The sequence below is a fragment of the Leptodactylus fuscus genome, unplaced genomic scaffold (genome assembly GCF_031893055.1).
Source record: "Leptodactylus fuscus isolate aLepFus1 unplaced genomic scaffold, aLepFus1.hap2 HAP2_SCAFFOLD_120, whole genome shotgun sequence".
NCBI classification, from domain to species: domain Eukaryota; kingdom Metazoa; phylum Chordata; class Amphibia; order Anura; family Leptodactylidae; genus Leptodactylus; species Leptodactylus fuscus.
The window spans coordinates 78,363-93,611 of NW_027440033.1; the positions used below are offsets into that span (position 1 = coordinate 78,363).

At 46.4% G+C, this 15,249-nt stretch overlaps 1 protein-coding gene across 1 annotated transcript in view; it reads right to left on the reverse strand.

Moving 5' to 3' along the window:
* Positions 1 to 10,851: 10,851 nt before the first annotated feature.
* The window catches only part of LOC142186809 (attractin-like protein 1), a gene marked incomplete at its 5' end in the record, with an annotated part of 174,907 nt that continues 170,509 nt past the window's right edge, over positions 10,852 to 15,249 (reverse strand). The window contains 3 exons of the mRNA XM_075261373.1: positions 10,852 to 10,985; positions 11,343 to 11,440; positions 13,105 to 13,166. Of these exons, the coding sequence (XP_075117474.1) occupies positions 10,852 to 10,985; positions 11,343 to 11,440; positions 13,105 to 13,166 (294 nt within the window). The remainder of the gene's footprint in view (positions 10,986 to 11,342; positions 11,441 to 13,104; positions 13,167 to 15,249) is intronic.

Here is a 15,249-nt window from a genome sequence, read left to right on the forward strand (position 1 = left end):
AGGGTGTCAGTGAGGTAATAAGAATAACTAGTCCAGGGTGTCAGTGAGGTAATAGGAATAACTAGTCCAGGGTGTCAGTGAGGTAATAACTAGTCCAGGGTGTCAGTGAGGTAATAAGAATAACTAGTCCAGGGTGTCAGTGAGGTAATAACTAGTCCAGGGTGTCAGTGAGGTAATAGGAATAACTAGTCCAGAGTGTCAGTGAGGTAATAAGAATAACTAGTCCAGGGTGTCAGTGAGGTAATAAGAATAACTAGTCCAGGGTGTCAGTGAGGTAATAGGAATAACTAGTCCAGGGTGTCAGTGAGGTAATAGGAATAACTAGTCCAGGGTGTCAGTGAGGTAATAAGAATAACTAGTCCAGGGAGTCAGTGAGGTAATAAGAATAACTAGTCCAGGGTGTCAGTGAGGTAATAGGAATAACTAGTCCAGGGTGTCAGTGAGGTAATAGGAATAACTAGTCCAGGGTGTCAGTGAGGTAATAAGAATAACTAGTCCAGGGTGTCAGTGAGGTAATAAGAATAACTAGTCCAGGGTGTCAGTGAGGTAATAGGAATAACTAGTCCAGGGTGTCAGTGAGGTAATAAGAATAACTAGTCCAGGGTGTCAGAGAGGTAATAAGAATAACTAGTCCAGGGTGTCAGTGAGGTAATAACTAGTCCAGGGTGTCAGTGAGGGTAATAAGAATAACTAGTCTAGGGTGTCAGTGAGGAAACAAGAATAACTAGTCCAGGGTGTCAGTGAGGTAATAGGAATAACCAGTCCAGGGTGTCAGTGAGGTAATAAGAATAACTAGTCCAGGGTGTCAGTGAGGTAATAGGAATAACTAGTCCAGGGTGTCAGTGAGGTAATAAGAGTAACTAGTCCAGGGTGTCAGTGAGGGTAATAAGAATAACTAGTCCAGGGTGTCAGTGAGGTAATAGGAATAACTAGTCCAGGGTGTCAGTGAGGTAATAAGAATAACTAGTCCAGGGTGTCAGTGAGGTAATAACTAGTCCAGTGTGTCAGTGAGGTAATAAGAATAACTAGTCCAGGGTGTCAGTGAGGTAATAACTAGTCCAGGGTGTCAGTGAGGTAATAAGAATAACTAGTCCAGGGTGTCAGTGAGGTAATAACTAGTCCAGTGTGTCAGTGAGGTAATAAGAATAACTAGTCCAGGGTGTCAGTGAGGTAATAACTAGTCCAGGGTGTCAGAGAGGTAATAAGAATAACTAGTCCAGGGAGTCAGTGAGGTAATAAGAATAACTAGTCCAGGGAGTCAGTGAGGTAATAAGAATAACTAGTCCAGGGTGTCAGTGAGGTAATAACTAGTCCAGTGTGTCAGTGAGGTAATAAGAATAACTAGTCCAGGGTGTCAGTGAGGTAATAACTAGTCCAGGGTGTCAGAGAGGTAATAAGAATAACTAGTCCAGGGAGTCAGTGAGGTAATAAGAATAACTAGTCCAGGGAGTCAGTGAGGTAATAAGAATAACTAGTCCAGGGTGTCAGAGAGGTAATAAGAATAACTAGTCCAGGGTGTCAGTGAGGTAATAAGAATAACTAGTCCAGGGTGTCAGTGAGGTAATAGGAATAACTAGTCCAGGGTGTCAGTGAGGTAATAAGAATAACTAGTCCAGGGTGTCAGTGAGGTAATAAGAATAACTAGTCCAGGGTGTCAGTGAGGTAATAAGAATAACTAGTCCAGGGTGTCAGAGAGGTAATAAGAATAACTAGTCCAGGGAGTCAGTGAGGTAATAAGAATAACTAGTCCAGGGTGTCAGTGAGGTAATAAGAATAACTAGTCCAGGGTGTCAGTGAGGTAATAAGAATAACTAGTCCAGGGTGTCAGTGAGGTAATAAGAATAACTAGTCCAGGGTGTCAATGAGGTAATAAGAATAACTAGTCAAGGGAGTCAGTGAGTTAATAAGAATAACTAGTCCAGGGTGTCAGTGAGGTAATAAGAATAACTAGTCCAGGGTGTCAGTGAGGTAATAGGAATAACTAGTCCAGGGTGTCAGTGAGGTAATAAGAATAACTAGTCAAGGGTGTCAGTGAGGTAATAGGAATAACTAGTCCAGGGTGTCAGTGAGGTAATAAGAATAACTAGTCCAGGGTGTCAGAGAGGTAATAAGAATAACTAGTCCAGGGTGTCAGTGAGGTAATAAGAATAACTAGTCCAGGGTGTCAGTGAGGTAATAAGAATAACTAGTCCAGGGAGTCAGTGAGGTAATAAGAATAACTAGTCCAGGGAGTCAGTGAGGTAATAAGAATAACTAGTCCAGGGTGTCAGTGAGGTAATAAGAATAACTAGTCCAGGGTGTCAGTGAGGTAATAAGAATAACTAGTCCAGGGTGTCAGTGAGGTAATAAGAATAACTAGTCCAGGGAGTCAGTGAGGTAATAAGAATAACTAGTCCAGGGTGTCAGTGAGGTAATAAGAATAACTAGACCAGGGTGTCAGTGAGGTAATAGGAATAACTAGTCCAGGGTGTCAGTGAGGTAATAAGAATAACTAGTCCAGGGTGTCAGTAAGGTAATAGGAATAACTAGTCCAGGGTGTCAGTGAGGTAATAAGAATAACTAGTCCAGGGTGTCAGTGAGGTAATAGGAATAACTAGTCCAGGGTGTCAGTGAGGTAATAGGAATAACTAGTCCAGGGTGTCAGTGAGGTAATAAGAATAACTAGTCCAGGGTGTCAGTGAGGTAATAAGAATAACTAGTCCAGGGTGTCAGAGAGGTAATAAGAATAACTAGTCCAGGGTGTCAGTGAGGTAATAAGAATAACTAGTCCAGGGTGTCAGTGAGGTAATAAGAATAACTAGTCCAGGGTGTCAGTGAGGTAATAAGAATAACTAGTCCAGGGTGTCAGAGAGGTAATAAGAATAACTAGTCCAGGGAGTCAGTGAGGTAATAAGAATAACTAGTCCAGGGTGTCAGTTAGGTAATAAGAATAACTAGTCCAGGGAGTCAGTGAGGTAATAAGAATAACTAGTCCAGGGTGTCAGGTAATAAGAATAACTAGTCCAGGGTGTCAGTGAGGTAATAAGAATAACTAGTCCAGGGTGTCAGTGAGGTAATAGGAATAACTAGTCCAGGGTGTCAGTGAGGTAATAAGAATAACTAGTCCAGGGTGTCAGTGAGGTAATAAGAATAACTAGTCCAGGGTGTCAGTGAGGTAATAAGAATAACTAGTCCAGGGTGTCAGAGAGGTAATAAGAATAACTAGTCCAGGGAGTCAGTGAGGTAATAAGAATAACTAGTCCAGGGTGTCAGTGAGGTAATAAGAATAACTAGTCCAGGGTGTCAGAGAGGTAATAAGAATAACTAGTCCAGGGTGTCAGTGAGGTAATAGGAATAACTAGTCCAGGGAGTCAGTGAGGTAATAAGAATAACTAGTCCAGGGAGTCAGTGAGGTAATAAGAATAACTAGTCCAGGGAGTCAGTGAGGTAATAAGAATAACTAGTCCAGGGTGTCAGTGAGGTAATAAGAATAACTAGTCCAGGGTGTTAGTGAGGTAATAGGAATAACTAGTCCAGGGTGTCAGTGAGGTAATAAGAATAACTAGTCCAGGGTGTCAGTGAGGTAATAGGAATGACTAGTCCAGGGTGTCAGTGAGGTAATAAGAATAACTAGTCCAGGGTGTCAGTGAGGTAATAAGAATAACTAGTCCAGGGTGTCAGTGAGGTAATAAGAATAACTAGTCCAGGGAGTCAGTGAGGTAATAAGAATAACTAGTCCAGGGAGTCAGTGAGGTAATAAGAATAACTAGTCCAGGGTGTCAGTGAGGTAATAAGAATAACTAGACCAGGGTGTCAGTGAGGTAATAAGAATAACTAGTCCAGGGTGTCAGTGAGGTAATAAGAATAACTAGTCCAGGGTGTCAGAGAGGTAATAAGAATAACTAGTCCAGGGTGTCAGTGAGGTAATAAGAATAACTAGTCCAGGGTGTCAGTGAGGTAATAAGAATAACTAGTCCAGGGTGTCAGTGAGGTAATAGGAATAACTAGTCCAGGGAGTCAGTGAGGTAATAAGAATAACTAGTCCAGGGAGTCAGTGAGGTAATAAGAATAACTAGTCCAGGGAGTCAGTGAGGTAATAAGAATAACTAGTCCAGGGTGTCAGTGAGGTAATAAGAATAACTAGTCCAGGGTGTCAGTGAGGTAATAAGAATAACTAGTCCAGGGTGTCAGTGAGGTAATAAGAATAACTAGTCCAGGGTGTCAGTGAGGTAATAAGAATAACTAGTCCAGGGTGTCAGTGAGGTAATAAGAATAACTAGTCCAGGGTGTCAGTGAGGTAATAAGAATAACTAGTCCAGGGTGTCAGAGAGGTAATAAGAATAACTAGTCCAGGGAGTCAGTGAGGTAATAAGAATAACTAGTCCAGGGTGTCAGTGAGGTAATAAGAATAACTAGTCCAGGGTGTCAGTGAGGTAATAAGAATAACTAGTCCAGGGTGTCAGTGAGGTAATAAGAATAACTAGTCCAGGGTGTCAGTGAGGTAATAGGAATAACTAGTCCAGGGTGTCAGTGAGGTAATAAGAATAACTAGTCCAGGGTGTCAGTGAGGTAATAAGAATAACTAGTCCAGGGTGTCAGTGAGATAATAAGAATAACTAGTCCAGGGTGTCAGTGAGGTAATAGGAATAACTAGTCCAGGGTGTCAGTGAGGTAATAAGAATAACTAGTCCAGGGTGTCAGAGAGGTAATAAGAATAACTAGTCCAGGGTGTCAGAGAGGTAATAAGAATAACTAGTCCAGGGTGTCAGTGAGGTAATAAGAATAACTAGTCCAGGGTGTCAGTGAGGTAATAAGAATAACTAGTCTAGGGTGTCAGTGAGGTAATAAGAATAACTAGTCCAGGGTGTCAGTGAGGTAATAAGAATAACTAGTCCAGGGTGTCAGTGAGGTAATAAGAATAACTAGTCCAGGGTGTCAGTGAGGTAATAAGAATAACTAGTCAAGGGTGTCAGTGAGGTAATAGGAATAACTAGTCCAGGGAGTCAGTGAGGTAATAAGAATAACTAGTCCAGGGTGTCAGTGAGGTAATAGGAATAACTAGTCCAGGGTGTCAGAGAGGTAATAAGAATAACTAGTCCAGGGTGTCAGTGAGGTAATAAGAATAACTAGTCCAGGGTGTCAGTGAGGTAATAACTAGTCCAGGGTGTCAGTGAGGTAATAAGAATAACTAGTCCAGGGAGTCAGTGAGGTAATAAGAATAACTAGTCCAGGGTGTCAGTGAGGTAATAGGAATAACTAGTCCAGGGAGTCAGTGAGGTAATAAGAATAACTAGTCCAGGGTGTCAGAGAGGTAATAAGAATAACTAGTCCAGGGTGTCAGTGAGGTAATAGGAATAACTAGTCCAGGGAGTCAGTGAGGTAATAAGAATAACTAGTCCAGGGTGTCAGTGAGGTAATAAGAATAACTAGTCCAGGGTGTCAGTGAGGTAATAGGAATAACTAGTCCAGGGTGTCAGTGAGGTAATAGGAATAACTAGTCCAGGGAGTCAGTGAGGTAATAAGAATAACTAGTCCAGGGTGTCAGAGAGGTAATAAGAATAACTAGTCCAGGGTGTCAGTGAGGTAATAGGAATAACTAGTCCAGGGAGTCAGTGAGGTAATAAGAATAACTAGTCCAGGGTGTCAGTGAGGTAATAAGAATAACTAGTCCAGGGTGTCAGTGAGGTAATAGGAATAACTAGTCCAGGGTGTCAGTGAGGTAATAAGAATAACTAGTCCAGGGTGTCAGTGAGGGTAATAAGAATAACTAGTCCAGGGTGTCAGTGAGGTAATAAGAATAACTAGTCCAGGGTGTCAGAGAGGTAATAAGAATAACTAGTCCAGGGTGTCAGTGAGGTAATAAGAATAACTAGTCCAGGGTGTCAGTGAGGTAATAAGAATAACTAGTCCAGGGTGTCAGTGAGGTAATAAGAATAACTAGTCCAGGGTGTCAGTGAGGTAATAAGAATAACTAGTCCAGGGAGTCAGTGAGGTAATAAGAATAACTAGTCCAGGGAGTCAGTGAGGTAATAAGAATAACTAGTCCAGGGTGTCAGTGAGGTAATAAGAATAACTAGTCCAGGGTGTCAGTGAGGTAATAAGAATAACTAGTCCAGGGTGTCAGAGAGGTAATAAGAATAACTAGTCCAGGGTGTCAGTGAGGTAATAAGAATAACTAGTCCAGGGAGTCAGTGAGGTAATAAGAATAACTAGTCCAGGGTGTCAGTGAGGTAATAAGAATAACTAGTCCAGCGTGTCAGAGAGGTAATAAGTATAACTAGTCCAGGGTGTCAGTGAGGTAATAAGAATAACTAGTCCAGGGAGTCAGTGAGGTAATAAGAATAACTAGTCCAGGGTGTCAGAGAGGTAATAAGAATAACTAGTCCAGGGTGTCAGTGAGGTAATAAGAATAACTAGTCCAGGGAGTCAGTGAGGTAATAAGAATAACTAGTCCAGGGTGTCAGTGAGGTAATAAGAATAACTAGTCCAGGGAGTCAGTGAGGTAATAAGAATAACTAGTCCAGGGAGTCAGTGAGGTAATAAGAATAACTAGTCCAGGGTGTCAGTGAGGTAATAAGAATAACTAGTCCAGGGTGTCAGTGAGGTAATAAGAATAACTAGTCCAGGGAGTCAGTGAGGTAATAAGAATAACTAGTCCAGGGAGTCAGTGAGGTAATAAGAATAACTAGTCCAGGGAGTCAGTGAGGTAATAAGAATAACTAGTCCAGGGTGTCAGAGAGGTAATAAGAATAACTAGTCCAGGGAGTCAGTGAGGTAATAAGAATAACTAGTCCAGGGAGTCAGTGAGGTAATAAGAATAACTAGTCCAGGGTGTCAGTGAGGTAATAAGAATAACTAGTCCAGGGTGTCAGTGAGGTAATAAGAATAACTAGTCCAGGGAGTCAGTGAGGTAATAAGAATAACTAGTCCAGGGAGTCAGTGAGGTAATAAGAATAACTAGTCCAGGGAGTCAGTGAGGTAATAAGAATAACTAGTCCAGGGTGTCAGAGAGGTAATAGGAATAACTAGTCCAGGGTGTCAGTGAGGTAATAAGTATAACTAGTCCAGGGTGTCAGAGAGGTAATAAGAATAACTAGTCCAGGGTGTCAGTGAGGTAATAAGAATAACTAGTCCAGGGTGTCAGTGAGGTAATAAGAATAACTAGTCCAGGGTGTCAGTGAGGTAATAAGAATAACTAGTCCAGGGTGTCAGAGAGGTAATAAGTATAACTAGTCCAGGGTGTCAGTGAGGTAATAAGAATAACTAGTCCAGGGAGTCAGTGAGGTAATAAGAATAACTAGTCCAGGGTGTCAGTGAGGTAATAAGTATAACTAGTCCAGGGTGTCAGAGAGGTAATAAGAATAACTAGTCCAGGGTGTCAGTGAGGTAATAAGAATAACTAGTCCAGGGTGTCAGTGAGGTAATAAGAATAACTAGTCCAGGGTGTCAGAGAGGTAATAAGTATAACTAGTCCAGGGTGTCAGTGAGGTAATAAGAATAACTAGTCCAGGGAGTCAGTGAGGTAATAAGAATAACTAGTCCAGGGTGTCAGAGAGGTAATAAGTATAACTAGTCCAGGGTGTCAGTGAGGTAATAAGAATAACTAGTCCAGGGAGTCAGTGAGGTAATAAGAATAACTAGTCCAGGGTGTCAGTGAGGTAATAAGTATAACTAGTCCAGGGTGTCAGAGAGGTAATAAGAATAACTAGTCCAGGGTGTCAGTGAGGTAATAAGAATAACTAGTCCAGGGTGTCAGTGAGGTAATAAGAATAACTAGTCCAGGGTGTCAGAGAGGTAATAAGTATAACTAGTCCAGGGTGTCAGTGAGGTAATAAGAATAACTAGTCCAGGGAGTCAGTGAGGTAATAAGAATAACTAGTCCAGGGTGTCAGTGAGGTAATAAGTATAACTAGTCCAGGGTGTCAGAGAGGTAATAAGAATAACTAGTCCAGGGTGTCAGTGAGGTAATAAGAATAACTAGTCCAGGGAGTCAGTGAGGTAATAAGAATAACTAGTCCAGGGTGTCAGTGAGGTAATAAGAATAACTAGTCCAGGGAGTCAGTGAGGTAATAAGAATAACTAGTCCAGGGAGTCAGTGAGGTAATAAGAATAACTAGTCCAGGGTGTCAGTGAGGTAATAAGAATAACTAGTCCAGGGTGTCAGTGAGGTAATAAGAATAACTAGTCCAGGGAGTCAGTGAGGTAATAAGAATAACTAGTCCAGGGAGTCAGTGAGGTAATAAGAATAACTAGTCCAGGGAGTCAGTGAGGTAATAAGAATAACTAGTCCAGGGTGTCAGAGAGGTAATAGGAATAACTAGTCCAGGGTGTCAGTGAGGTAATAAGTATAACTAGTCCAGGGTGTCAGAGAGGTAATAAGAATAACTAGTCCAGGGTGTCAGTGAGGTAATAAGAATAACTAGTCCAGGGTGTCAGTGAGGTAATAAGAATAACTAGTCCAGGGTGTCAGTGAGGTAATAAGAATAACTAGTCCAGGGTGTCAGTGAGGTAATAAGAATAACTAGTCCAGGGTGTCAGAGAGGTAATAAGTATAACTAGTCCAGGGTGTCAGTGAGGTAATAAGAATAACTAGTCCAGGGAGTCAGTGAGGTAATAAGAATAACTAGTCCAGGGTGTCAGTGAGGTAATAAGAATAACTAGTCCAGGGAGTCAGTGAGGTAATAAGAATAACTAGTCCAGGGTGTCAGTGAGGTAATAAGAATAACTAGTCCAGGGAGTCAGTGAGGTAATAAGAATAACTAGTCCAGGGTGTCAGTGAGGGGTGGTTTAGTGTTTGCAGCTCCTATACAGACCTACATGTATCCATGGTTACTGACTACAAGCAGAGTGTTGTCAGATGCTGCAGCGCCTCTTCTTCTTCATGAATGTATGTCCCGGGATCACAGGGTCACCATGGAGACACATAGGGCTGTACAAGCGCTGCAGACACATGGGGTGAGATTATTTATAGACATATTACAGCACCGCTTAGTATTTGGTTCTGATAGTGGAGCTATGCCTGACCTGAAGACGTCTCCCAGACCGGCCCATCCTCCCTCCGTCACCTCCTATGTGTCAGTCTTCTCTGTAGTTCTGTCATTCTATTCTGGACATCCCGTCTTTCCAGCAGCCCCGGCTTACATGAATCATACAGAAGGTGAGACCTGAAGACTTTCCCCAGGTGAGGATAGTTGATTCGGGGGGTTTCAATCAGTGCCCCCTCCCCAGTATCAGATCACACCAGCAGGTGGAGCCAGTGCTAATGCGCAGAGTGTCAGCGACCATATTGTCCCCCGATAATCCTGCTGCGCCTCCTTACCCCACAAGCTGCAGCGGCCTGCGCTCACATCATTCTGCTCTTTCAGGAGTAATTATGGGTGACGGCAGATTCCTTCCAGCTTCGCTCTCCTCGGCAGGTGCTTGTCAGGTATCACCGCGTGCCGGGCGGATATCCCGCCCCCCATTAATCACCGGCGCCCCACGCAGGCTGACACCTCAGCAGCAGCCTGCACTACATGAGCCTCATAGAAACCAGACACAACACATGGAGACCCAGCGCTCAGGCTCCGCACCACCTGCACCCTCTGCTGTATTGCATTGTAGAAGATGTAGTGGGATTACAGGGGAGCGGCCTCTATCTGAATGCAACGTAGCAGAGTGCAGCGTATTACAGAATCCCAGCTAAGCCGTCTGGGGAGAGACACATGATCAATTGTGGGACGTGTACCCGTGAGACGCTCTACAGACTTTCCATCCTGAGAAGGATACAGTCAGGGGTAGTCATCCTGTATACAGCCGCTCCTGCCCTCCGCTGAGCTTCTGTTACAACTGCATCTAGACAATGCTCTGTCAGCTAAAGACACGTCTGCTGGATGCAACAATGTAACAATGTGGGAGGCTAGAGCATTGTCTAGATTGGATACAATTGTAGCAAAGCCTGAGATGAGATAAATGTCATCCATATGACATGTACAGGTGAGCAGAATATCGGCGGCAGACGTTCCCTCCTGAGCGCAGAGCGGCCGCAGGTGGAAAAACCTCACTCCATCATTCTATCGCTTTCCATATCCCATCCACTGGCGGTCGCAGGGTTAATGAAGTCACCGGTTGTTATTTATAACCTGACATCACAGGCGGATAATCGGATTAGGAGGAGCGATGGCAGCTGCCCCCTCCCCCGCCTCTTGGCATTATCCAGCCCCAGTATATTTGGATACAATTAAGTGGCGAGATAGAACCGCGGGCGCAGAGCGCGCCATAAGCGGGGAGGAGACGGAAACTTTCTACTGTCTGGTGACAGATTAGGACTGAAGGCTGAGATTTACAGGAATCGCTCAGATAACATCTCCTGTCCGATCGGATGAGAGGCCGCGCTCCGCCGCTGCCGCGGACGCTGAGGATTATGGGAAAAGGCAGCGAAAATGTCACATTGTAACATTTAGATTTAGGATTAGGAATCATTTCCTGCTGCAATCGAGAAATTGTCTGTAGATACACGACCCCGCCGTCAGGATGTGCTGGGAAAGCTGGGTGACCAATATGGCCGACATTACAGCTTACATGGGGCTGTAACTCAGCTTTCCGAGATCCCAGAATACAAGTAGACAGCATGGAAAGGGGGAGGGGATGTGTCATCAAATGGCAATTCTGTGTCATGGCTGATCATCCAGCTTTCCCGGTTACAGGTGCATGCACAGAGTGTGGCACTATCTCGCACCACGTGGCTCTGTGGCCCCCCGTTCCCTCATGGGGCATGTGTATGCAGCGCCCGGCAGCTTGTCTGAGTGTTGCAGCATCTCCCGCAGCGCTCCTCCACCTGTCAGCGCATCTGGCGCATTTACCGGCTCACAGATCAAACGTCTGTTTTCCATTTCATAAGGAACGGTAGTCTGTGATTACCCAGGAGTCTGTGCAGGAGCCAGCTACACACAGCTCCTGACACCCAGCTTTCCACAGACCCTGAAAGGCCTGGTGTGACATAACATAAGCACCACCAGACACTATCACTGGAATTGAGGAGAGTCATTATATCTGAAATCACCACAAGAGTCAGTCTGTACCGTCATTCTGGCATTCTATTCATAACTAGAACTACAAGCCCAGGATGGCCAGAGCTGCTGATCCTTCCCAGACATGGGATGTCCGGAAATAATACAATTGTGCAGAAACTATGGCGGGCTCTGCACACACTAAACTACAATCCCAATATTATATGTGGGGAAAATGGAAAAAGAAAGATGTGATTTATCTGAGTAGTTACCACAGCAGCGTTCTGTGACAGTGTGTCCTCAAACCAGGGATTCTCCACCTGACCAGAGGGGGCGCTGTGTAGTATAACCCTATAGGTGTAATGTGGGTACTACAGATTTGGCGCACACTTACCTCTCTCCGCCGAGACGCCCAGCACGTCTGCTTAATCTTCCAAACCACAGCGGCCACCAGGAGGAGCGACAAGAAACAGCTGCAGAAATCAGAGGGAGACAGTCAGTGATGGAAGCCATGGACAGCAGTGAGCTATAGGGGGCGTCAGGCGACATTAATAAGAAGAGAAATGACAACGCCCCGGACACGAGCGGGACAGACGTGGGGGACTCTGCCGTCTGATGGTCACCACAGAGGGGTCAATGTGCGCAGCACCCCTGGAAACCTCTCACCATAATCCCAAATCCTCCCCGGTCACTTGTGCGCCCCTGGGCTCTGCTGTACCAACATACTAAAAAAGAATTTAATGATTGTATTGGTTTTCCCCGTCAGGCCTCTGAAGAGCCGCGCGACCAGGCCACCTCAGCGATCAGTCACCGGACACGGCGCGCTGCGCGCCTCTCCTAAACCAGTGTGTCAGGACAGAGGAGAGAACAGAAGACGCTGCAGACCAGGTTCCTGCCATTGGGCCGACGTCATGAAGCCAAACATGGCGACAAGTTATCAAATCTCCACCAATCGTGGCCTGCGCCAAACTCATCTCACACATGTCCTGCCCCTGATGAATCTAGACATACAGACCCACATAGCAAGGACACTCTGAGTCAGATGGCAGGCTTAGATACAGCAGGCAGGGATTAGATACAGTGGCTGAGTAGACAGTATGAGGCATGCTAGGATTAGATACAGCGGCTCAGGATACCACAGTTTGGGTACGCTCCCCATTACCTGAGCCGCTCGCATCATGCAGTGACTGGTTCGGCACAGCAGTTAGTGCGTTACATAATCGGCTGGGACTGGACGCCGCCGCCGGGAGGAGACACAAAGTATCTTAAGCTTGAGAATCCGTAGCCCTCCCACATCCTCACGCTCGCCCTTCATGGAAGACGTCCTGGGGGGCTGACAGCCTGCAGAGTCTTAAAAGACAACTCACGTCACATTCACTTAGCTGCGGCCACGGGACATCGCCCGGCGCCCGACTGAAGACGGTGAACGGGCAGAAACAAAGCAAATCGTGTGGTGTGGAAAAGAAGCGTGTTTACAGTGATCAGCGTCATTAGGCGAGGCGGGCGCCGACATTCACTAAGGCCCGCGGGGTCATTGTATCCCAGATGTAAAACACTCCTAATGGAGGAACATGGAGGCAAACGGCAAAAAGACTAATGAACTCCGCGGGCCGCCATTATCCAGCTCGATATTACAAGCAGCGGCTGAAGATATGTTACATAATAAGCGGCGCCCACAGAATCAAGGCGCTTCTCTTGACTTCAATAGACTATCACATGACCTCAGCACTGTCACCAGTCATGTAAGGGCCCTGACCCCTGACCCGGGGGGGCGCTGAGGGGCTCTGCTATTGGTGCACTCTACATTCACTACGGATTTGTTGTGCCGCGTCCGTCACATGACACCTCCCAGACATAGATCTTACACACAATACGCGTGTGCGCAGTCGCCATCTAACGGGGGTCATCTGCTGCTCAGATCAGGTCTATCTGTTCCTGGAAATGCTGGGTGAAAAGAATCACAATAGCTGCCAATACAACTGCTGACTGAGGCACACCGACTTCTCAGGACTTTGGGGGCCATATTGGCTGTCACTCAGCTTTACCAGGAACAGATACATGCTGACATGAGAGAAGAGCCTCGGGGGGATATTTAGAGGGTGTGGGGGGTGAGGGCTCCGGCTACGCTAGTCCTTACCTGAAGAAGGTGACAAAGAACTGCACCAGGTCCATGATGGTGTTGTGCTGCGAGAAGGCGATCTGAAAGACACAAACGGAACAATAGGATGTAAGTGGCGCCATGTTTAACCCCTCGCCACTACCGCCCACCATGTACTAAAACTTTGGAGGTGAATTTGAGAAGTTTTCTGTGACCTTTCTGTGTCTCACAGTTTCTCTGCGGGGCCTGGCTCACCCGTACAAAGCAGAACATATGCTGGGGAAGACAGCGAGACCCCCGGACACGCTCCACCTGACAGGCGAGCTCACCGGCGCACACACGTAACCTTCAGAGAGAGGCATCTCCCAGAGCAAAGACGAATCCCATCCCCATCTACAAGCAATGGAAGTGCAGCGGCTGCAGGAGAGGCGTCCTCACCCCCACATGGCCCCAGAGCTGCACTCACACATTACACTCCACTCACAGCCAGAGCTGCACTCACACATTACACTCCACTCACAGCCAGAGCTGCACTCACACAATACACTCCACTCACAGCCAGAGCTGCACTCACACATTACACTCCACTCACAGCCAGAGCTGCGCTCACACAATACACTCCACTCACAGCCAGAGCTGCGCTCACACATTACACTCCACTCACAGCCAGAGCTGCACTCACACAATACACTCCACTCACAGCCAGAGCTGCACTCACACAATACACTCCACTCACAGCCAGAGCTGCACTCACACAATACACTCCACTCACAGCCAGAGCTGCACTCACACAATACACTCCACTCACAGCCAGAGCTGTGCTCACACATTACACTCCACTCACAGCCAGAGCTGCACTCACACATTACACTCCACTCACAGCCAGAGCTGCACTCACACAATACACTCCACTCACAGCCAGAACTGCACTCACACAATACACTCCACTCACAGCCAGAGCCGCACTCACACAATACACTCCACTCACAGCCAGAGCCGCACTCACACAATACACTCCACTCACAGCCAGAGCTGCACTCACACATTACACTCCACTCACAGCCAGAACTGCACTCACACAATACACTCCACTCACAGCCAGAGCCGCACTCACACAATACACTCCACTCACAGCCAGAGCTGCACTCACACAATACACTCCACTCACAGCCAGAGCTGCACTCACACAATACACTCCACTCACAGCCAGAGCTGCACTCACACATTACACTCCACTCACAGCCAGAGCTGCACTCACACAATACACTCCACTCACAGCCAGAGCTGCACTCACACAATACACTCCACTCACAGCCAGAGCTGCACTCACACAATACACTCCACTCACAGCCAGAGCTGCACTCACACATTACACTCCACTCACAGCCAGAGCTGCACTCACACAATACACTCCACTCACAGCCAGAGCTGCACTCACACATTACACTCCACTCACAGCCAGAACTGCACTCACACAATACACTCCACTCACAGCCAGAGCTGCACTCACACATTACACTCCACTCACAGCCAGAGCTGCACTCACACATTACACTCCACTCACAGCCAGAGCTGCACTCACACATTACACTCCACTCACAGCCAGAGCTGCACTCACACAATACACTCCACTCACAGCCAGAGCTGCACTTACACAATACACTCCACTCACAGCCAGAGCTGCACTCACACATTACACTCCACTCACAGCCAGAGCCGCACTCACACAATACACTCCACTCACAGCCAGAGCTGCACTCACACATTACACTCCACTCACAGCCAGAGCTGCACTCACACAATACACTCCACTCACAGCCAGAGCTGCACTTACACAATACACTCCACTCACAGCCAGAGCTGCACTCACACATTACACTCCACTCACAGCCAGAGATGCACTCACACATTACACTCCACTCACAGCCAGAGCTGCACTCACACATTACACTCCACTCACAGCCAGAGCTGCACTCACACAATACACTCCACTCACAGCCAGAGCTGCACTCACACATTACACTCCACTCACAGCCAGAGCTGCACTCACACAATACACTCCACTCACAGCCAGAGCTGCACTCACACAATACACTCCACTCACAGCCAGAGCTGCACTTACACAATACACTCCACTCACAGCCAGAGCTGCACTCACACAATACACTCCACTCACAGCCAGAA